Source organism: Pteropus medius, unplaced genomic scaffold (assembly GCF_902729225.1).
Source record: "Pteropus medius unplaced genomic scaffold, Ma_sr-lr_union100, whole genome shotgun sequence".
NCBI lineage: Eukaryota > Metazoa > Chordata > Mammalia > Chiroptera > Pteropodidae > Pteropus > Pteropus medius.
The window spans coordinates 2,228,586-2,251,906 of NW_024344437.1; the positions used below are offsets into that span (position 1 = coordinate 2,228,586).

Genomic DNA, 23,321 nt, shown 5'->3' on the forward strand with positions numbered 1-23,321 from the left:
GAATTTCATCTCTTCTTATGGCTGAGTAATATTTCATTGTATATATGTACCACAGCTTCTTTATCCCATCATCTATCGTAGGACACTTCGGTTGCTTCCATGCCCTGGCCACTGTGAATAATGCTGCTATGAACATCGGTGTGCAAATATCTTTACAGATATGGGTTTTCAAGTCTTTGGAGTAAATACCCAGGAGAGAGATTGCTGGATAATATGGTAGATCAATTCTTAGTTTTTGAGGAACCTCCATACTGTTTTCCATAGTGGCTGTACCAATTTGCAGTCCCACCAGCAGTGTATGAGGGTTCCTATTTCTCCACATCCTCTCCAGCATTTGTTACTGCTTGTTCTGTTGATTATAGCCATTCTACCAGGTGTGAGATGGCATCTCATTGTGGTTTTGGTTTGCAATTCCCTAATAGCTAGCGATGTTGAGCGTCTTTTCGTATATTGATTGGCCACTTGTATGTCCTGTAGGGAGAAGTGTCTGTTCAGGTCCTCTGCCCATTTTTTGATTGGATCATTACAGTTGATTTTTAATGACCTCTGAAAGTGCTCTTTATAAAATATTATGCTGTGACTGGAGAATGGTGTTTTCAGGACATCATGGTATGTTAGAGCATATATTCTATGGGCTTTTAATTGATCTGACACAGGTTGACACCGCTGAACAAATTTGGGTGGGGTGCGGATCTGCGCGGTTGATATCAGTGTGACAGCTCGCTAAAGGCGAGCAAGGCTCTTTGTTCCACTAGTGGCTAAAACATTATAGGAATGAGAATGAAATAACCTTTGTGAGCTTTAAACCGCTCCCTTGGACAAATAGGAACTGCTAACACAGACAAGAACCTGAAATCTTAGTGTTAGTGAGATTCCAAGATTGATGCATTTTTTTACATTTACTTTATTAAAAGTATATCAAAGATACAAACAAGTGTAGAAAATAATATTTCGAACATCTGTGTACCTACCAGTTATCCTTATTGTTATTTTCTATTCTTTTCCTTCCCTGCCCAGAGATCACTATTACAAATTTGATGTTTACTACTCTGAGATTCTAAATATGACTCTTTGATGCATCCCTCAATGCAACAGTCCCTGAGTAATGGGACAGGAACTATGTCTTTTGGCAACAAAACCATAGTTTTGGAGCTGTTGTGAGACCATTATAAAGATTTGAAATGTGCCAGTGAGACCAGATTGCGGAGCCAAATTCTCAGACCCTAGATTTTTGACTACCATTGACTCTTGAATAACATGGGCTTGAACTGTGCGGGTCCATGTATACATGGACTTTTTAAAATAAATGCTTATACTGTTTGCAGTCTGCAGTTGGAAGTTTGCGGATGTGAAAGGCCAACTGTATATATTGATTTATGCCATTTTATATATAGGAGACCTTATCATTAGTGGATTTTGGTGTCTGTGGGTGGGGGAGATGTCCTGGAACCACCCCCCGTGGATATAAAGGGTAATTAGAGAATCAAAAGTTGTATGCAGATTTTCAACTGGGGGTGCAGGTTGGGGCCCCAATCCCCATGTTGTTCAAGGATCAAATGTGGTCAGTATTTCTTCAAGGGAGGAGGAGGGATTGTGGCTCCTCCTCCTCCAACAGACATGGTTTAAGGAACGGTATGGTTTAGAGGTAGTACTTTTTAAACTGATTCTAATTCATAATAATAAATAAGTTTTGTATTGTGACCCTTGACACATGCACATATTCACACACACACATTCACAGAAGAACACATTTAAAAACTATTTTCTAACCATTTATTTTTTTTAAATCTTTTTTCAGTTACATTAGCATACAATATTATATTAGTTTCAGGTGTACAACATGGTGATTAGACATTTATGTAACTTACGAAGTGACCACCCTGATAAATCCAGTACCCATCTGATACCATATATAGTTATTAGCATATTATTGACTATATTCCTTATGCTGTACTTCACATCCCCATGACATGTAGTTTTGTAACTACCAATTTGTACTTCTTAATGCCTTCGCCTTTTCACCCTCTTCCACCCTCCTCCCATCTGGCAACCATCAAAATGTTCTCTGTATCTGAGTTTGTTTCTGTTTTGTTTGTTTATTTTGTTCTTTAGATTCCACATGTAAGTGAAATCATATGGTATTTGTCTTTATCTCATGTTACAGATGGCAAGATTTTATTCTTTTTTATGGCTGAGTAATATTCCATTGTATGTATGCACCACCTCTTCTTTATCCATTTATTCATTGATGGACACCCATTTTGTCTGGTATAAGTATTGCTGCCTCAGCTTCCCCACCCCACCCATTTTCATGAAATATCTTTTTCCATCCCTTTACTTTTACTTTTAGTCTGTGTGTCTTTCAATCTGAAGTGAGTCTCTCGTAGGCAGCATATGTAAAGGTGTTGTTTTTTTATCTATTTAGTCACCCCGTCTTTTGACTAGAGCATTCAGTCCAATCACATTCAAATCAATTGTTGATAGATATTGCCATTTTATTATTCATATTTACCTTTTCTTCTTCTTCTTCTTCTTCTTCTTCTTCTTCTTCTTCTTCTTCTTCTTCTTCTTCCTCCTTCTTCCTCCTTCTTCTTCTCCTTCTTCCTCCTTCTTCCTCCTCCCCCTCCTCCTCCTCCCTCCTCCCTCCTTCCTCCTCCTTCTTCCTTCTTCCTTCTTCCTTCTTCCTTCTTCCTTCTTCCTTCTTCTTTCTTCTTCCCTCTGACATTTTTTAAAATACTGGTTTGGCGGTGATGAACTCCTTTAGCTTTTTCCTGTCTGAGAAGGTCTTTATCTGTCTTTCAATTCTAAATGATAGCTTTGCCAGCTAGTCATCTTGTTTGCCGGCCCTTGCTTTTTCATCACTGAATATTTCCTGCCAATCCCTTCTGGCTTGCAAAGTTTCTGTGGAGAAATCAGCTGACAGTCTTATGGAAGCTCCCTTGTGGGTAACTAGCTGCCTTTCTCTTGCTGCTTTTAAGATTCTCTTTGTCTTTAACTTTTGGCATTTTAATTTTAATTATGATGTGTGTTGGTGTGGGCCTCTTTGGGTTCATCTTGTTTGGGACTCTGTACTCCCTGTGCTTGTATGTTTGTTTCCTTCACCAGATAAAGAGAGTTTTCTGTCATTATTTCTTCAAATAGGTTTTCAATTCCTTGCTTTCTTTCTTTTGGTACCCCTGTGATGCGAATATTGGTATGCTTGATGTTGCCCCAGACGTACCTTAAACTCTCTTCATTTTTCTTGTTGCTGTTGTAATTGGGTGTGTTCTGCCAACTTCTCTTCTAAAATACCGAGTGGATCCTCTGCTTCATCCAATCTACTGTTGATTCTCTGTAATGTATTCTTCATTTCAGTTATTGTAGTCTTCATTTCTGACTGATTCATTTTTATGTTTTCTATCACCATTTTTATGTTTTCTATCTCTTCGTTAAAGTTCTCACTGCATTTATCTACTCTTCTTTCCCTAAGTTCGTTGAGCATCCTTATAAACAGTATTTTGAACTCTACATCTGGTACATTGCTTCTTTTCATTTTGTTTAGTTCTTTTTCTGGAGCTTTGTTCTGTTCTTTTATTTGAGACATGTTTCTTTGCTCATTTTGGCTGCTTCCCCATGTTCATTTCTGTATATTAGGGAAGGCTGCTATGTCTCCTGTCTTAAGAGATAGAACACATATTTCTGAATGAAAAATTTTAATGAAATAATACTGAGTTTTTTCTTTGTCAGCTACACTGCAATATAATTTTATTTTATTCTTTTTACAAAAGCCGTTTTGTTCCAATAAATTGATTTGCACAGTTAAAAAACAAAACAAAACAAAAAACCCTGGTTTTGAGGACTGTTATTTGTTTCATGGAGCCAAAGTTTTTAAAAGATATATTTAGTTTAACTCTGCTAAACATTTTTATAAAAAGCCGTTTTTCTACCATGGACATACTTTGAAGATTTATGCTACAACTTACAAATAACAAATCCCATGTAAAACTAAGAAGAAATCAAAGCACTGTTGGAATTCAAATTATTATGTGTCATGTTACTTCTCCTCCTGAAGGTTCCTAACCCTTTTCAACCATTGCTTTAAGGCAGCCTGACTCGATTAAGTAAACAGAACTTGAATACAGTGACTTAACTATACTTTATTAATTTATGCTTAAGCCACAAAATCAACCTTTCCAAAAAAAAACTGAGTGCAAGTCAAACTGCCAGCTGAAAAAGAACAGCTGTATGCCCTCAAGTCTCCTTTTCACTATAGTTTACCTCTATACAATGCTCAGTAAAACCCACATGAATAAAGTGATGGAAATGTCACCTTATGTTCATTAAGTGTCATCAGTTTGTGTGTACCCAGGCTGCCCTCCTGCTCACACCAGATGCCTGATAGTGATCACGACAGCACCTTTATTCAATAAGTTTGTATAATTGAACTCAAAAAGATACAGTTTTACCTCCAGTCAAGCAAAAGAGAAAATTATGTTTAATGCATATTAAAGGAGCAGTTGTTGGAGATTGTGAGCTGGATTGATTCCAAGTTACTAAAATGAATCAGCTCGCTACAAAATGTTATCACAGCCACTTTATTTGTTTATTTGGACTTTTTAAAAATTAAATTTATTGGGGCAATATTAGTGATAATAAAATTATATAGGTTTCAAGTGTACAATTCAGTATTACATCATCTCTATACTATATTGTGTGTTTACCACCCCAAAGTCAAATCTCCTTCCAACACCATATATTTGACCACCTTTACCCTTTCATACCTTCTCTACCCCTGTTCCCTTTGGTAACCACTAAACTGTTGTCTGTGTCTATGAGGTTTTTTTTGTTTGTCTTGTTCGTTTGATGCTTTCAGTTTTACATCCCACATATGAGTGAAATATGGTTCTCAACTTTTTCTGCCTGACTTATTTCACTTAGCATGATTATCTCAAGATCTGTCCATGTTGTCGCAAATGGCAGTATTTCACCTTTTCTTATGGTTGAGAAATATTTTATTGTATACATACCACATCTTTACCTAATCATCTATCAAAGGACACTTTGCTTGTTTCCATTTCTCGGCCACCATGAAAAATGCTGCAGTAAACATTAGAGTGCATGTATCTTTATGGATAAATATTTTCAAATCCTTGGGGTAGATAACCAGAGAGGGATTGCTGGGGTCATATGGTTATTCTATTCTTAATTTTTTGAGGAAACTTTATTCTGTTTTCCATAGCGGCTGTACCAATTTACATTCTCACCAGCAGTGTATGAGGGTTCCTTTTTATCCACAACCTCTCCAACACTGGTTATTACTTGTCCTGTTGATGTTAGCCATTCTAACAGGTATGAGGTGGTGCCTCATTGTGGTTTTGATTTGCATTTCCTTAATAGCTAGTGAAGTTGAGCATCTTTTCATATATCTTGGGAGAAGTGTCTGTTCTCATCCTTCACCCATATTTTCATTGGATTGTTTATTTTTTGTTGTTGTTATATGAGTTCTTTATATATTTTGCATATTAACCCATTATCAGAGGCGTTGTTTGCAAATATCTTCTCCCATTTGGATGATTGCCTCTTTGTTGATGGTTTCTTTTGCTCTGCAGAAGTTTTTTTGGTTTGACATATTTTCATTCATTTATTTTTGCTTTACTTTTCTTGTCTTTGAGGTCAAATTCATAAAATCCTCTCTAAAACCAAGGTCTACGAGTTTAGTACCTATGTGTTCTTCTATGCAATTTATTGTTTCAGGTGTTATATTTAGGATTTTGATCCATTTTAAATTAATTTGAGTGTATGGTGACAGCAGTCTAGTTTCATTCTTTTGCATGTGGCTTTCCAATTTTTTCAGCACCATATTGGAGAGGCTTTCTTTTCTTTATTGTATGTTTTTGTCTCCTTTGTCGAAAATTGTTTGCCCATATATGTATTTGGGTTTATTTCTGGGCTCTCAATTCTATTCCATTAGTCTGTGGGTCTCTTTTTCTGCCAATAATATGCTGTTTTGATTATTGCACTTTGTAGCATAATTTGAAGTCAGGCAGAGTGATATCTCTGGCCCTGTTCTTTTTTCTCAGGATGGCTTTGACTGTTCAGAGTCTTTTTTGCTTCCTTGCAAATTTGATGACTTTCTGTTCTATTTCTTTAAAAAATGCCATTGGAGTTTTGATGGGGGAGTGCATTAAATCTATATTGGAAATAATAAACAAATACAGTAAAGTTGCAGGATACAGTATCAATGTACAAAAGTCCATTGTGTTTCTATATACTAACAATGAAATTTCAGAAAAGAAACAAAAAAAATAATTCCTTTTGCAATTGCAACAAAAAAGAATAAAATACTTAGGAATAAACAATAAAGGATGTGAAGGGCTTATACACTGAGTACTAAAAGACATTATTAAAAAGAAATTGAAGACGACACAAAGAAATGGAAAGCTATTTTGCGTTCCTGGATTGGAAGAATCAACATAGTTAAAATGACCATATTATGCACAGCCACCTTAAACATTAATAAGATAGCTGGTTTCTAAAATCTGGAAGGAGAGGGTTTTATTTAAGCCGGCTATTTAGAAGAAATGCAATTCTACCTCAAGTAACTTAAATGGGACTTTCGAATAACTGGGAAAGAATTTCTCTTTTGGATGAGAAGGCAAAGAAGAATTCAACTGATTTTCAAGCAGAATAACAAATGTAACAGCAATACTTTTTGCGCACACATTTATGTATGTGACTGTAACGTCTATAAAAGCAGTTCTCAAACTTTGATTTTATGATCCTTTCCCACTTTTAAGAGTTACTGAGAACTCCAAATAACCTTTACTTATGTGATTTATATCTATCCACTTTTATCATTTTAGGAGATAAAACTGAGAAACTTAAGAATATTTATTGATTCATTAAAAGATGGTAATAAACACATTATATATTAACATCAACATATTTTTATTTAAAAAACTAAATTTTTCAAAACAATCAGCGAGAAGAGTTATTGTTTTCTACCTTTGCAAATCTCTTTAATGCCTCGTTTGATAGATGACACTTGGAGTGTCATAGTCACTTCTGCGTGCAGTCCATTGCGATATATTGTTTAGGTTGAAATAGATGAGGAAAATCTAGTGCACCCAGATATGTAGTTGAGAAAGAAAGGACCTTGCAGCCCCTGTGAAAGGGACTCCGGAACTCCAGGGGTCCTTGGGTCACACTTTGAGAACTGCTATCCTATAAAGTAGTTTGGAAGAACACATGATTGGTGAGATTATTAGCAGTCCTAATTTTTTTCTTTTTCATTTACATATGTTTTCTACAGTGAAGATGGATTACTTGTGCAAAGTATAAATGATAAAAGAAGAAACATGAGTATGTTAAGGAAAGATTTTAGAGGACATAGAGACTGAGACAGAGAAGTTTATATTTTGGAAACCAAGGAGCCTCTGTTATTTCTTAAGTAGGAAAATGACCTGCTAAAAATTTTATTTGAGAGTAAATAAATTAGAATTGGAAGGGAGAAGCTACTTCAGAGGCTGTTACAGTAATCTAGGTGAGTGGCGAGGTGGGCTATGCCTTAGGAGAAATGGAGAGAAAGTTTCAAAATCTGGAAGAAATTTTGAAGGTAGGAATACCAAGAGTTGTGTATCAGAAATAAAGGAGTGGGAAGAGTCAAGATGACTGTTTTCAAGTCTAAAACATTTGAAAATATTTTCTCCCTTATATTTAACTTTAACCTTTTCTGAAAATTATCCTGATTGAGCTAACTGAAGTCTTGTCTTGTTTTTTCAGAGTTGGCCCATCCATTCCAGGGCTTAGGAGTAGGTCAACACGCTTCTCAGCTTGAGTCGGTCACAGTTACCAGCAGAGGAGAGTAAGACTTATGACGTCCCTGGAGAGTCACCTGCTGCTTTCATCCCCCAAGCCCTGCAGGCAGTGAAGGCCGTCTGTCCAGTTCCTGTCCGCAGTGGACGCCTGCAGCCCACCTCCTATGCACTCCAGCACCCCCATCAGCTCCCTCTTCTCCTTCACCAGCCCAGCAGTGAAGAGACTGCTAGGCTGGAAGCAAGGAGATGAAGAGGAGAAGTGGGCGGAGAAGGCGGTAGACTCCTTAGTGAAGAAGCTGAAGAAGAAGAAGGGCGCCATGGACGAGCTGGAGAGGGCCCTTAGCTGTCCGGGGCAGCCCAGCAAATGTGTAACGATCCCCCGGTCCTTGGACGGGCGGCTGCAGGTGTCCCACCGCAAGGGTCTGCCTCACGTTATTTACTGCCGAGTGTGGCGCTGGCCAGACCTGCAGTCTCACCACGAGCTGAAGCCCCTGGAATGCTGCGAGTTCCCATTTGGCTCCAAGCAGAAAGAGGTGTGCATTAACCCCTACCACTACCGCCGGGTGGAGACGCCAGGTGAGCTTGCCTTACGATCGCATGCTGTATTTTCAGGGCTAAGGGCGTGTATCCCACTTGATGGAGAGTGATGGGGCACAAGCAAGACAAGGACCCATCCCCAACTCTCCAAAAGAGGAAGAGGGGAGGGTAAGGGAGGGGAGGGGAGGTTCAGTTTTGAGGAACTTAGCCAAAATTTTGCAGTCAGAAAAATCCAGAAAGATGAATATTCATTTCAGTATACATGTAAGCTCTGTGTGATTTTGAAAAATTCGGTTTTAATTTGATGTGTTTGGAGTCATCATCATCATGTTTTTCCAGTTCTTGGGGCCTTTGAAGATCTTGACATAATTAACTGTAAAAAAATCAACATCCCCCTCCCCTGAACTGAACTGACCAAACTAAAATAAAGCAGGTTTCTTGGCTGTCACTTTCCAGATGCTCAGGTAAGTGGAGGTAGCTCACTTCTGGGTTTGAAAACAACCAGTGAAAGAGTTGCTGGAAATCCTCCTAGGACTGAAAAAAAATCCTCTTAGGATTAGCAGGTGTTCTTAAAAACGGCTTTAAACACAGAAAAGTATTGTTTTAAAACTCTTCACACTCCCAATGTGCATGTGTGAGCACACATACAGTGCGCCCCCTTTCAGAGAAGTCTGGCGTTGCTCTGCATTCCTTCCCGTTGGCTGTGGCAGTTTGACTGCATTTCTCTTTGAGTTGCCTCATTCCAGGAGACCTAGGGGCAGGCCCCGAGCTCAGGGAAACGGACATGTCCGCTAAGGGATGGTTCTGTCTAGGCAGACAGGCCGTGGAGGGAGCGCAGCATGCTGCTTGCCTCCAGGGTTCAGTTAACCTTACAGCAGTGCTGATAACTGCTTCATACCCAGCCCACAGCAGGCTTAGCAAGGCAACCGTTCAGGCTCCCATATCACACCATCATGTTGTAAAACTGTTGTCAAGGAAGTCACCTGCCAGGGTGTGACTGCCTCACATAGTCACTGCATCCTGGGATTGAGTCCCTGCATGAAATTGTGATGAGAAAGTCCTAGCCTCCTGACAAATCTGATAAACCAGATCATACAGGTCTTTGCTTTCTTCCCTTCTTTCCTGCTTCTCTCTGGGCAGTCTTTCATACTTAAAAACAAAAGTCATTAGTGTCTGAGTTTATGACAGAAAGGATTTGATTCTTTTGTTTCAAAGATTTGAGTTATATTAAGTATTCAAAATATACCCAATGAAAAAATGTTCTTTAAGAAATCATGTCTCTCTTCCTGAATAATATAGTTGTAAAAAGTATCTTGTAAAATGTATCTGGTTTTCCTTTCAAATACTAGAAGATCTCATTTTAGTTTTTCATATTTCTTTTAGGAATGGTAGTGCGAATGTTTTTATGTATGGCAGATAGATTTCATATAGTATTTTAGGTTTGACTTTCCAAAACAAAAAATGGGTAAAGATTGTGTTAACTTTTAAGATAATCTTTACACCACACAGGTTTTCTATTTCTAACTTGATTTTTTTTTATAGAAAAAAGGATTTTATATGTAACTTTTTGGCCATGTTTAAAGTAAATATTTTGAGAACAGTGAAGATATTAATATTGAGCAAGTTTGCTGGATCCCTAATTATTATAAAGCTTACGTTTTGCCTCTGAAATCTGTCATTTTTTGATTTCTCATTTTAGGAACATTGTAGCTGCATTCTGATTTTCTTTTTACTTACACAACCACTTAAGTAATGTATTTCAATGCTTCTCAAATGTTCTGTAGTAAAGGACCAGTTTTTATTTTTTAAATCTTTAATCCTTCAAAAATTGGTACTTTTCCTAGGCAAATGAACTTTTAAAAAGACTTACAAAATACAAGCCCAACTTTTTTATTATTCATTTCAACAGATATAAAATTACTCTGTCAAATTGTTTTTAAAGTTTCTAACCACTAATTCTCAGTTTCAGTACTCGTAGCTTCATGGACTGGTACCCACAGTTGGTGAAGTGTCACTTGTCTTCAGGCCAGTTTGTGTGGCTCAGGTCTGGTACAAGCTGTGTTTTCATGGCACATGATGGTTTTACTCCATGTGCTACTCTCACCTGTCATGGTTTAGTTATTTCAGGAGTATAATTTCTCCTTTACTAAAACATTCATACTCGATTAAAACCATGTGATATTTGAAAAAAAAATACAAAAGTTTTCTTCAGCTCTGTCTTTCACCTTCATATATGCTTCATATATGCTGTTTTTCTCTGTGTAACACTTATCTATTAAGATAGTATTATATTTAAAAGGTAGCATAAAACAAACAAATGTCTGTAAGCTCACCGTGTCATATTTGCAAGTAGCAGTTGAGATGTGAAAATAGAAATAATTATTGCTATAGATTAACTACCCGTGTCCCCCCAAAATACATGTGTTGAAAACCTAAGATGTTGTTAGCAGGTGAGGCATTTGGGAGGTGGTTAGGTCATGAGGACAGACTCTCACGAATGGGATCAGTGCCCGTGGAGAGTCTCCCGGAGCTCCTTGGCGCCTTTCACCATGTGGGATCACAATGAGAAGTTGGCAGTCTGCCGCCTGGCAGAGGGGTCTCAGCAGAACCCAACTATGCTGCACCCTGGTCTCAGACTCTCAGACCTCCAGAATGAGAAATACATTTCCATTGTTTTTAAGCTACCTGGTCTGTGGTATTTCTGTTACAGCAGCCCAAATGGACTATGGCAGCTGCGTTTCGAGTGAAAGTATTTAAAAATATGGTCAGTGCAGATCTAAGGTAACTGAGCCAGTCCGGCCAAATCACTACTGGATGATACTATCAGTTTTCTTTACAAATATTCAGGTTTTACCTGAATGATAAAAATACATTATCAAGCTCTTCATCTCAGTAAAGAAAAACATAGTCTTTCCTCTCTTTTGGAGCCTCAGTCTACAGGCCATGAAGAAACAGAGGTCTGCATTCAGGAGGGCGTGAGGCATTGTATTTGTCAATGGTAGGAATAGATTGCAGGCATCTCACATTAAAGCTGAAGTAAGAGAGATTATTTAGATTCCTCTTCATCCAAAAAAGGAAAATGAGTGTTTATTTGAATTTTGTTAACATCGCGATGAAGAAGCATCATTGAAAAGAAGCCATATGTTATTTACTGTGTCAGCCCCTCGCTTTCAGACTATTCATAAGGCAAGTTATCTTTATAATCCTGCATATTCGTAGGAGACATAAAAGGAAATTCGTTTTTGCATGATGATGTCGAATGTTTACTCTATAATGTCATAAGAGAGTATATACAAATACTGGCTTTTAAATGGGAAGAAATCATTTGTTTCTGTGCTACTCTCACCTGTCATGGTTTAGTTTAAGACTTTTCATTTTTGTGTTTGCGTTTATTTTCTATATGTAGAACTGAAAATTATTGCTTGTTAAGAAAGAGATAAATGTATTATGGTAGGTAAATGGTTGATTTTGTGATTGTAATTGTTGCTGTTTACTCCCAAACATTTATTTTTTATGAAAATTTTTATCAATAGTGTGATTAAAAACTCAATAGTGTGATTAAAAACAAGATCCATCCTATCCATCTCGAGGAACAATCTCTATTAGTTATTCTTGCTTAATTCTTTTTCTAGTTCCCTCTTTTATTACTAAAAACTATGGAGGTAACTCTATATATGTGTTCAAATTTGTCACATTTAGATAATATCATTGACTGTTTAACACAAAAGATGAGGATTTGGCTAATTTGTATTGCCTTCTTCCTTTCTTCTTCTTAAACCTTAATATTTATATTTTGGTTTATAGTTTATATTATTTTTTGGTAATTCAATTGGTTTCCATCATGGGATTTGAGGATAAGAATTATTTTTCCTTGAAGAGCACTGGCCCATTGCCTTCTAGCATCCAGCACTGGTGGTGGGAAGTCGTAAGTCAGTTCGATTCTCATTTCTTTGTAGGTGACTTTGAGATGATCCTGTGGGACTTTTTAGAATATTCCACTTGTCTAAATGGTATGACTAGGTTTGGATCTTTTTTCATTAATTGGGCTGTGCACTGTGGCTCTTTTCAGTCTGATGACATAGATTCTTCTGTAGTTCTGGGAAATATTCTCAGCAGATATTCTTTGATCGCTTTCTGTTTTCTCTGCTCCTCTGTTCTTATGTTGGTCATAGGTTACACCTCAATGACAGTTATTGAATACCTTTTTTCTGCCAGGCACTATGACACTTTAGAAGTCAACGGGAGCTATGAATGCCTGCACAATGCTTGCCCTGGAGAATTGCATCCATTCCTGAGTTTTTGTATAGAATCAAGATCAAGAAAACTCATGTTCTTTTTAGTGTGGAACCCAGAAGGAACATGCTAAAACGAACAGGCTTTCTTTATAAGTTCTCTATTGCTGCTTACCTTTTACTTATTCACTTTTATTATTACTCACCGTTGATCTTTTACTTAACAACTTTTAGTTGCCTTTAAATATTTCTGGTAAAGACAGGTAGAATGCTTTCATTTTAGCAGTACAATTGAGCCTAAAATTTAGGTTGGTCATCTAAATAATTCATCATGATCTCTAAAGTAAAAGTATTTTGGGCATCACTTTGGGGTTTTTTGCAAGCAATAGAAACCTAATTTGCCTTAAAAGAAAAAAAGAAAACCAAACACTTTATTGGCAGATTCAAAAGAAGGCGTGAACAATTAGGTCTCCCGAAGATCAGGTAATAGGGCGGCTCTGGTAATTTCTGTGGTAGGAATGAATAGGCAGTTTCTCTTCAGAGTGCTGACATCAGGATGATTCTCCTCCAAGTTTTTGGCTAATTGTGACATTCTGCTTAAGATTTAGGCTTCAGGGAGTGAAACCATTAGTTTAGCTTGATTCACAAGTTCACTTTTGGAGAAGAGATAAGACCTTAATAGACAGTTTTACGATGAGGGCAAAGAATAATGGAGCGGTACTTCCCAAAGGAAAAACAGTTTTATCATCAAAAATGGTCAGACAAAAACAGCAAATGTCCAGTATGTTCTGTGCCGACAAGCCAGTGTTCACTTCTAACCCACTGTTCCCTTTCTCATCCCAGTGCTGCCGCCTGTACTGGTGCCAAGACACAGCGAGTACAACCCCCAGCTCAGCCTCCTGGCCAAGTTCCGCAGCGCCTCCCTCCACAGTGAGCCACTCATGCCACACAACGCCACCTACCCGGACTCTTTCCAGCAGCATCCGTGTTCTGCATTCCCCTCCTCGCCAGGGCAAGCGTTCTCTCAGTCCCCATGCACGGCCAGCTATCCTCACTCCCCAGGAAGCCTTTCTGAGCCAGAAAGCCCCTATCAACACTCAGGTCAGTACAGGCTGCCTGTGCGTGGAATGCAACCCAACACAGTTATTTTTGATGTGCCCATGATAGTTGTAGCCACTGTAACTCATGTTCACACAGAGCCTTGCAGCTCACAGGGCTGTCTCCCATGGGCCCTCGTACCCTGCCCAGCCTCTGAGACGATCGGGGCTAGAGCCTTTCTGCAGTAGTCACCCTGGACCTACATGTCTTTGCTCTGCTTCCTGGCCCTAATCTTCTGGAAGCTCGCAGAAACTAACTGGATTTGAACAGCATCTCTGGGAATTTCCAGAGATTTTTTTTTTTTTTTTTTTTTAAAGCAGTAGCAATAAGAGTATAAAAGACTTCTCTAACTTGACCAGGAAGACTTGGCCCCAGGGCAAGCACTGTAAGGGATCGGTGCTAGGCCTTTTCTTTGGCTGCCTCTGTCAGCAATCGGAGGGAGTCCCTACCTACGCAAGATGTGTGCATGATGCTAGTGCATGGCGGGAGCCCAGCTGCAGCCAGGCATTCTCCTTGTTTGCTGTGGGGGGCCAGCACAGCATCTTGAAGGTAGACCTAGCGAGGCACGTGGCAGGGAGAGGGCAAAGCAAGCCCATGGTGGTGACTGCGTGTGCTCCCACACCTATGAAGCGAGTCTGAGCTAGGTAATGAAGAAGAGACTTGCCGTACCTCATGAGTGTGACATAAACAATATCATGAGCTGACAAGTCCCTAAAGGCATGCATAAATGCGTTTGGTGATCTGCCTCGTTCATGTCTTCATATATACATTTATTTATTTAGTTATTTAGTTGTTGTGGAATTCATTTATTAGGAGGACATTCTGAGAATGCTTTCCCATATATACATTTATTTAACAGGTTCACCGAACTCTTACTGCATGCAAGCACTGCTTTAGGGGGCTGAAAGGAAAATTAAAATATTAATAAAAATTGTCTTTGTCCTCAAAAACTCATAAAATGTGGGAAGGTAAATGAGTTGCCCTTTCCCTTTCAGATTATTCAGTTCTTACTTTTCCCTCCTCCACAATACATCTATTTTACATATACATCTACTATCAAGTTTATCACACTGTATTACATAATTCTCGCTTCTGTCTCTCATCTCTCATTCATCTCTCAGTCATCTTCTCTATCATATGTCTATCACAGAGCCTAAAATACAGAAGTTGCTCATTAGTTGATTATACAGGCATTTGGAACTTGGGAGTAGAGCTCAGGGTTATTGATGTCGATTTTATTAAGTCATCAAATAATGACCGAGCACCTGCTAAGTGCCAGACACTGACCTAAATGCCAGAAGGTACAGTGATAAAGGACAATGGTCTCCGACCTTCCAGAGGCAGTGGCTACTGAGAACAATCATGTAAATAAGTAACACAGTGTGATAAAAGCTCTAGCAGTCCAGGCTAGCAGTTATGTTACCAGCATTGGGGTTGTTGGGCTCTGCAAAATAGAAATCGAGAGGAAACCCCCAAATGGTTTCCAGACAGGTTTTATTAAGCTTATGCGAAGGCAGGAGGTGAGTGGCAGGCAGTCGAGTGAAGCTTCATCTGGATTTACAGCCACTCCCCAGCACCAGCATCGCCGCCTCAGCTCCACCTCAGATCATCAGGCATTAGATTTTCATTGGAGCACCGGTCCTCGGTGCCAAAAAGGTTGGGGACCACTGTGTAGCTGACAAATCTTGATCAACTGCACATGCAAATAGAGGTTTGGTTTGACATCTGTATAAAGGTAAAATGCCTTAGGGAGATAAAATCAGCTACTTCTGCATTTTTGCATAAGGTGTGGGATGCCCTGGCCTAAGCCCCTCTGCCATCTCAGTTACAAGGACTTGAACGAAAGTGATGTGGGGTTAGAAAGAAGGCAGTGAATTTGAGGAGGCAGAATCACCAGGACTCGATGTGGGGATGAAGGGTGAGATGTGGCCTGGAAGTCATTTAGAGTGGAGGGCATGGCTGCAGTCTTGCAAGTGGCTGAATTCACGGAGAAGGGGACACAACAGGAGAACTCATTTGAGGACAGGGCACTAGTTAAGGGACAGGAAGATAATTATATTGCAAAATATATATTTACATAAAACACATTTGTGCTATAAAGATTTCCTGCACTGACTTTGTGTTCCTGCAGTGGTTAAACTAACAGGCTGATGATGGCTTTTTCCTCTTCCTGCCCATGAAAGACAGAGCCCAGCACTATCAGATGCTGGTTAGTTTCTCATGGGGGGGACTAACCCTTTTAATTAAAAAAAAAATGATAATTCTTTTCTGAGTGATTAACAGCAAAATGCCAACCCATATAACAGATTTATGGATAAATAGGCTGGAAGAACTTTTGAAATTAACTGGTTCAGCTCATTAAAGTTTTGTAACAGCTCTATTGAGATGTAATTCACATGGCATACAGTTCAGCCATTTAAAGTGTGCACTTCAATGGTTTTTTCATATATTGTATTATATTTTTTAAGTTGTAAAATATACATCACATACAACTTGCCATTTTAACCATTTTTAAGTGTATGATCCAGTGACATTAAGTGCATTTGCAATGCTGTGCATCTATCACCACTGTTTCTATCACCCCGGACAGAGAGGGACGCATTAAGCAGTGACCCCATTCCCTGTTGTTGCCCCATTCCCTGCCTTCTAGCCCTGGTAAACTCTAACCTACTTTCTGTCTCTAAATTTGCCTCTTCTAAGGTGTCTCATATAAATGAAATCAAACCTTATTTGTCCTTTTGTGTCTGGCTTACTCAGCGTAGCAGAGTGTTGTCACAATTCTTCCATGTTGTAGCATTTGTCAGTTACTTCATTTTTGTGACTGAACAATATTCCACAATATGGATAAAGCACATTTAAAAAAATCCGTTTATGGGTCTGTGGATATTTGGGTTGTTTCTGCCTTTTGGCTATTGTGACTAATGCTGCTATGAACGTTGATGTACAAGAATCCAGGTCCTTGCTTTTAATTCTTTTGGGAATATACCAAAGAGGGGAACTGCTGGGTCACATGGTAACTCTCTGTTTTCAGCTTCTTAATTTTATAGACGATTTACTCCTCATGGCTACATCCAACCATAGACCCAGAATTTTGGGGGGTGGAGCCAGGAATCTGCATTTTTAAGAAGTTCCACTGACAATTTTTTATGCACAGTTAAATGTGAGAATTACTTGAAGACAGATTGAATCAACCTTTTATGCTGTTGAACTCTACCACTAACCTGACGAGACTGTTTTGAGCTGACATTAAGAATATATGCTGAAGAAGTCAGTTATTCTAAGGTCCTCACTAAAGAGTTCGCCTGCCTCAGGAGTTTTTATTGCATTACGAATTAATTTCTGATAAGATGTTCCCTATTTGAATGTATGCCATTTTCCTAACCATGATTACTGTCTAATCATGGAGCTGGTATTTTGGGGAGAAGGGCCCTTCTCAGCGTGCATCAGGCTCAAGATTATGATTGAGTTTCAGCTGTTCTGTGTTTAGGGGACACATTTTGAAGAATCTCAGAGACAGAACATCCCTGCGTCCATTGTACAATCCTTGGCAACAGAGGAACTGAAAATTAAGCCCATTTCAAAGAAGGGTTAACTTTCTCTGTTTTGAAAACCAGATAAGACTCTTCTGCTATTGAGAAAAGCAAGGAGAATAGTTCTTAGATTTGAAAATCTTATCCTGAAGCCATTTGAATTCAGTGATAACTCATAAGTCAAAGGCAAAACTAATCAATCCTTTAGTGAGCTTAGGACAACCCTCTTCTGTAGGACATTCACCATGTCACTTCATAATACCCTTATTATGTTACTAGTCTCTCTTTAGCAAAAACTCGGTCTACTAAGCCCAGGCGTTTAAAGGCCAAAAAGATTGGATCGGCTGTCTTTGTGTAGTTTATCAGTTTGACATTCCTTTGTTTTACTGCTTTCTTTTAGTTGACACACCACCCCCGCCTTATCATGCCACAGAAGCCACAGGGACCCAGAATGGCCGACCTGTAGATGCCACAGCTGATAGTCATTTAGTACTATCAGTGCCTAATGGAGGTAACTTTGCAGATGAACAGCTAAATGTAGCTATTTTCCAAGAGTATTTCCTGAAACAAGAGTATTACCCTAAAACAAAACGAATCAAAAACCAAACCAAACCAAAACAAAATGTGCTGGCCTGCTATTTCGCAAGTGTTTTAAGGGACAGAGAGCATCGCTTTGCATTTTAACTTTGGCATTCCTCAGTAGCATAGAGTGAATTTTTTCTTTTTAAATCATCCTGGTTACTAGAATACATTAATTTTTTATTTTAACCTGACATTTTAGAATTTTGTAGTTTTTGATGTTTCGTATGGATTTGAGTGTTTAAGAAGTTAGAGATTTTGTCCCATTTGTGCTTTTACTGTAGATTGAGAGTGGTGTCTTTCATTTGGCTTAGAGGCATGCTCTTAAAATTTGTGTAAATAGGGTTTTTACAAAATGTTATTTGTCTTAACAATAGCTAGGGAAATGCCCCTCAACTTTAATGTTCATACACACCATCTGGCAGTCTTGTATGAATGCAGATTTTGACCCTCCGGACCTGGGGCGGGGCTGGAGAATCTGCATTCCTCACAAGCTCCCAGGTGCGCAGAGCTGTGTTCCAGGAACCACACTGAGTGGGGAGCGTCCAAAGACATTTACTACTTAGACAATCTCAGAGTGAATTCTTTTATAAGTTAAGGATCTTTTGTAAATCAAATAACCCCTAATTTATCTGTTTTATAAATTCATATTTAGTGCATAAAGGAACACACTCTAGATACAAGAATGGCAAGGATATTAAAAAAAAAAGATCATACAATCAGTAGAAAAGCAGAGCAAGAGTGTAGGTAACAAAGAAAGAACTCTGAAGTTTCATTGGTTACTTTAAAAAATTTGGGGTGAAAACATAATGTTCACAGATTTCCTGATGAAATATATAGCTCTCTTTAAAATGTTTTTATGGCATAGATAACTAAGTGTTCCATATGTGCACTGCAGAGAATGTGAACAGTTTGTCTAGGTGGAAGTTTTTTTCCTCCTTTCTTAAATAATTTAAAGTCCTATCCAGTGTTTCTGATTTTTTTTTTAATATCCAAACTGTTATTTTTCATCTTTAATTTGTTAGAAAATGGTACTCTGCCACAAGGATTCAGTCTGGCACAGTGATGCGCTGTCTCGCACATGTAGAGGCGAGGTGACCTGCCAACTTCCTTTAGGGGCGTGAGGTGTACACAGATGTGTTCATAGTGTTGTTTGCCCGATCCCCTCAGTACTTATAAATATGTGTACAGATGCTCTCACCATGGGTGAGTCACTAGGTCCGTGGCCTCTGACACACATAAGCTCACCACAAACAGTTTCCATTAAAGTGACAGATTTGAAATGATCGTAGGGAAGCACACTTGTTCTTGGAGCCAACTTCTGCTTCACAGCTTTGACCTAAGTCTCCCTATGGAATCAGGAGGTGGGAGCCCAGGCCGACCGTGGTGATGCTGACTGGTTCGTTTCCTTTCAGACTTCCGGCCAGTGTGCTATGAGGAGCCGCAGCACTGGTGCTCAGTTGCCTACTACGAACTCAACAACCGAGTGGGGGAGACGTTTCAGGCCTCCGCCCGGAGCGTGCTCATAGACGGATTCACGGACCCTTCCAACAGCAGGAACAGATTCTGCCTCGGACTTCTCTCTAACGTAAACAGAAACTCGACAATAGAAAATACGAGGAGACACATAGGAAAGGGTAAAAGAAATATGCAATTCCTTTATATGTTCTCTGAGCTGAAACATGGAACTAGAAACAAACTGTGTATTGGCTGTGTAATCTGGTGGGGTGGCCGCTGGGCTGGCGGGCCAGGGGACTGTTCTGGGATGACCGTTGGAGAACACCTGTGGGCTTCTAGCACCTTGGTTTCTCTGCCCCTCACACTGGAGTGGCATCTTCTGTGGGGTGATGCAGGGTGGGTATTATTAAGACAAACATAGTGATAAATATAAATGTAGGGTGAAATTATTGAATAAAAGGATTATGAATTATTTTTGAGTTGCTAAGGATAACTTCTGAAGAAGAGGAATTCTGGCTGCCTGATTATATGAGGTAAAGTTACCTTTGGAGACTTCGAAGCTGGGGAGTCCTGGCTTACTTACAATTGGAAGTGACTGGGGTTCGGTGCCCAGGAATTGCTACAGCAGTGCAGTGGGCACAGGCCTCCCTGGGGTCTGGCTGGTGTTGCTTTTGAAGCTTCTCTTACCAGAGTGATCAAGGGTGGCAAATGCCAGCGGAGTATGAGGCCTGGTTGAAGATCTTGAAATCATTTCATTTTAGAATAGTTGGTAGTGTCTGAGAAATACCTGGTTGGCTGCTACTACCATGTTAGGCTGCTCTAGAACTGCAGATGTAAAGAGTCTTCAGGGTCATTTGATCTTTTTTCTCCCCATCCAGCACTTAGGCCTCCCTGGGAAGGGAGCCACAGAAGCCCTTTCTTTCAGATTTCCGGGGGAGAGTCATTATTTCACTTGATGACACATTCTAATATTCTTCCTAACTTACCTCTTAAGTCAGTGGTCCCCAACCTTTTTGGCACCAGGGACTGGGGCTCCTGTGAGAATCTAATGCATGATGATTTGAGGCGGAGCTGAGGCGGTGATGCTAGCACTGGGCAATGGCTGCAAATAGAACCTTTGCTCGCTAGCCAGCCTCTCACTTCCTGCTGTGCAGCCTGCTCCTCACAGGCCACGGACTGGTACCGGCCTGGACCGGGAGGTTGGGGACCCCTGTTCTAAGTGCCTCCTGTTGTAGTAAACTTACAGGTCATTGATTAGAAACAGGTTGAACTCACTGACCAATGTCGACTCTTAATGGCAACAGTTACTTAATGTTTGTTTATGTCCTGTGTGTTCCCATAGTGGCTTTGAAGTGGCTTACAGGAAACCTTTGCAGAGAAATGATAAATGAAAAATAGGTCGGAAACTGAGAGGAGAGGAAGGAGAATAGGAAAATGTCATCTGTAAGGGTTAGCACTGCGACTGTGATTGAAATTTCACTCTAGGTTTCCTGACAGGGAGGTCAGAAAAGGGACACTCGCTCTGCAATGCCGCCACCCTCTCAGCAGAGCATGTACCTTGAGCTGTGTTTCCTCTAGTGCTGACGGTTTTTGCTGCCTCACTCACCTCCGCTCTTTCGCCCTGCTTTCAGTCTAATTGGACACACTGTGAGATGGTGGGGCTAGTACAAAGCATGAGTTTGTATCCTTGGAACAGTTAGCTGGTGCAAAGGCAATTGAACCTATTATGTTGACCTCATTGGCAAAGTGCTTTAAATTGTCATTAGCAAGTTCGTGCTGGCATACCAGGCACTACCACTTACTATCAGAGGCAACACCCTGAAGAACTTGAAACACTATACTCTAATAAAGAGTCTATTTGTATTATTTGAAAACTAGGTAAAACACTTGAACTCTTTCAAATGACTAACTGCTACCCCCACTGATTTCGTCACCTGTGTGAGGCATGCCGCATGCACTTGCAGTTAGGTTTTCTCCATCCCATTTCACAGACGAGACAACTGAAGCTCAGAGAGTTTGGGAGCTTACACGTGGTCACGCGAGTGGTGCTGGGGGGTTGCACCCACGGCTCCGTCTCCCAGGCCCAGTCGCCCCCCGCCTGCCTTGTTATCTCAGCGTCCTCATAGTGCATTGCTTGAAGAACTGAACCTTTTGATGTGGAATGAAAATACCCATCCTGTGCCACAGCAGTGGCATGTCACAGTCCAATTTGAGATGTTAAATAAGGCACTACTACTAATCATAAAGTGCTTGAATTGTACAATGATTTACTTGAAAAATATAAATCAGAGAAGATTTTATGTTTGCTTTATAAAAATATTCTAGAAAAAGAGTACTGTGCTGAGCATTACACAGAGGCCCATGGGAGAATAATAAGGATCTTTACAGGAAAAAGAACCACTAACATACAGTACCTGTATGTGACTGCACAAAATAAAGCAAAGGTCATTGCCTAGCGATTTGGAATGATGGAATAGCCAGTCTAGGTCACTGGAGTGTAATACTTGCCTGATTTATTTTTTAGAGTGGCTTTTAGGATGGCTACTATTTCCAAATAATTAGGAAAACCACAGTTTCATGTCATTTTGAATTGACTGCATGAAGAGATATGCTCTCAAGATAATGAGGTAGGATTATATTTCTTAGAAGGGCCTGACAAATAATCATGATTAATAGTACAACCATCTCTGAGCACCTATGATTTGTGCTGTCACTGAAGTTAGCTCCTTGTAATGAGCTGTGCCAGGTTGTTGACATGAAAATGACACTTGAGCAAGAAAGGCACGTTTCTCTCTTGCATATGTAGACTTGTCACCTTTGTCCTGTTAGTTATTCTTTCTTCTCCTAGTTAGTTGGGAGAAAAGGTCAGTAGTTATAATAATTTCTGAGGCATTAACCCCAGTTATTGTACTCAGTGAGAGGAACCAAAACCTTCCTGAAAATCATTATCTTATATTCCAAATCATTGAATTGTTTTTGGAATTCGTTTTTCACCTTTTTATGAAACTTCATTTTTCTGATTATCTCAAGTTCTGAGGAATTCCAGTAATTATTCCTGTTTTCTAGAAGGAATTACCCTGGGGCAAGGCTTTGGTTTGCCAGTTCCTTGGAAAGCTGGTTTGTACCTTGAGGTGATTTTGGATTGCGTCCTTTCCCAGTAAATTTAGTTTCTCTGTCTCAAATGCTCTTTTCTTTCTGCCTTCGAACATGTGTAAGGCTTCTCATTCTTTAAAAAGCGAATCCTAAAAAAAGTTTTAGTATTGACTGTTGTACTAACACAGTCATTAAACTCGATGTTGCAGAATCCTTAATATCATGAGAAAATGTTCACAATGTATTAATAAATGAAAAAGTTATAAAACATCCTATAGAGTATGATCTCAGTTTTGCTTAAAAAATGCACATAGAAAAAAAGACTGAAAGGTTTATAACAAGTGTTAGCTCTGATTATTTCTGGGCTGTGGATTCGAGGCTAATTTTTATTTTTCAGTGTCTGCATTTTCTAAATATTCTCTGGCGGGCTTTCTTGGTGTGAGGACGGGGTAGGAGGGCGGGCCCAGCCCAGCCGGCCGGTCGTTGAGCGCTGAGTGACAGAGGGGCATTCAGTGTAGTTCAGTTGGGCCTAAACCTGTGCATTCCATTGTTCAGAGACACTTGAAAGTCTTTAAGTACAAATTTGGGGACCGACCTCGAAGTCGGCTTTGTGTGAATTAGGAGACCCTTTCTCAGGAGAAGTAACTGCCATCTCCTGGAGAAGTGGAGAATCTTTTTTTTTTTTTTTTTTTTTTAAGGCAGCCCTTGGTTGACCTTACAGATTGCAAGGACTTTGTCAGCTTACAATCCCTTATTTTTTACTTTTTACGCCTACAGCACCTGGTCTTCCTAGGTGGTCTCCCATCCAAGTACTAACTGGGCCCAACTCTGCTTAGCTTCCGAGATCAGACAGGATCAGGCTTGTTCAGGGCGGCATGGCCGTGGGCTTGTTCAGGGCAGCATGGCCGTAGACTTGGAGAAGTCTTGTAATAATAACATATACAAATCTCGGGAGACCGAGGCACACCCCAGAGTTGTGCACAACTGAGGTGCAGTCC

General features: G+C 39.7%; 1 protein-coding gene and 1 pseudogene across 8 annotated transcripts in view; one reads left to right on the forward strand and one right to left on the reverse strand.

Moving 5' to 3' along the window:
- The window catches only part of SMAD9 (SMAD family member 9), a 76,191-nt gene that overhangs the window by 35,089 nt on the left and 17,781 nt on the right, over positions 1 to 23,321 (forward strand). For all 8 annotated transcript variants that reach the window (XM_039872972.1, XM_039872968.1, XM_039872971.1 and 5 more), the window contains 4 exons: positions 7,762 to 8,372; positions 13,409 to 13,666; positions 17,594 to 17,704; positions 19,188 to 19,409. In XM_039872972.1, the coding sequence (XP_039728906.1) occupies positions 7,961 to 8,372; positions 13,409 to 13,666; positions 17,594 to 17,704; positions 19,188 to 19,409 (1,003 nt within the window). In that variant the 5' untranslated portion in view covers positions 7,762 to 7,960. The remainder of the gene's footprint in view (positions 1 to 7,761; positions 8,373 to 13,408; positions 13,667 to 17,593; positions 17,705 to 19,187; positions 19,410 to 23,321) is intronic.
- Positions 23,092 to 23,210, reverse strand: LOC120610764 (uncharacterized; annotated as a pseudogene).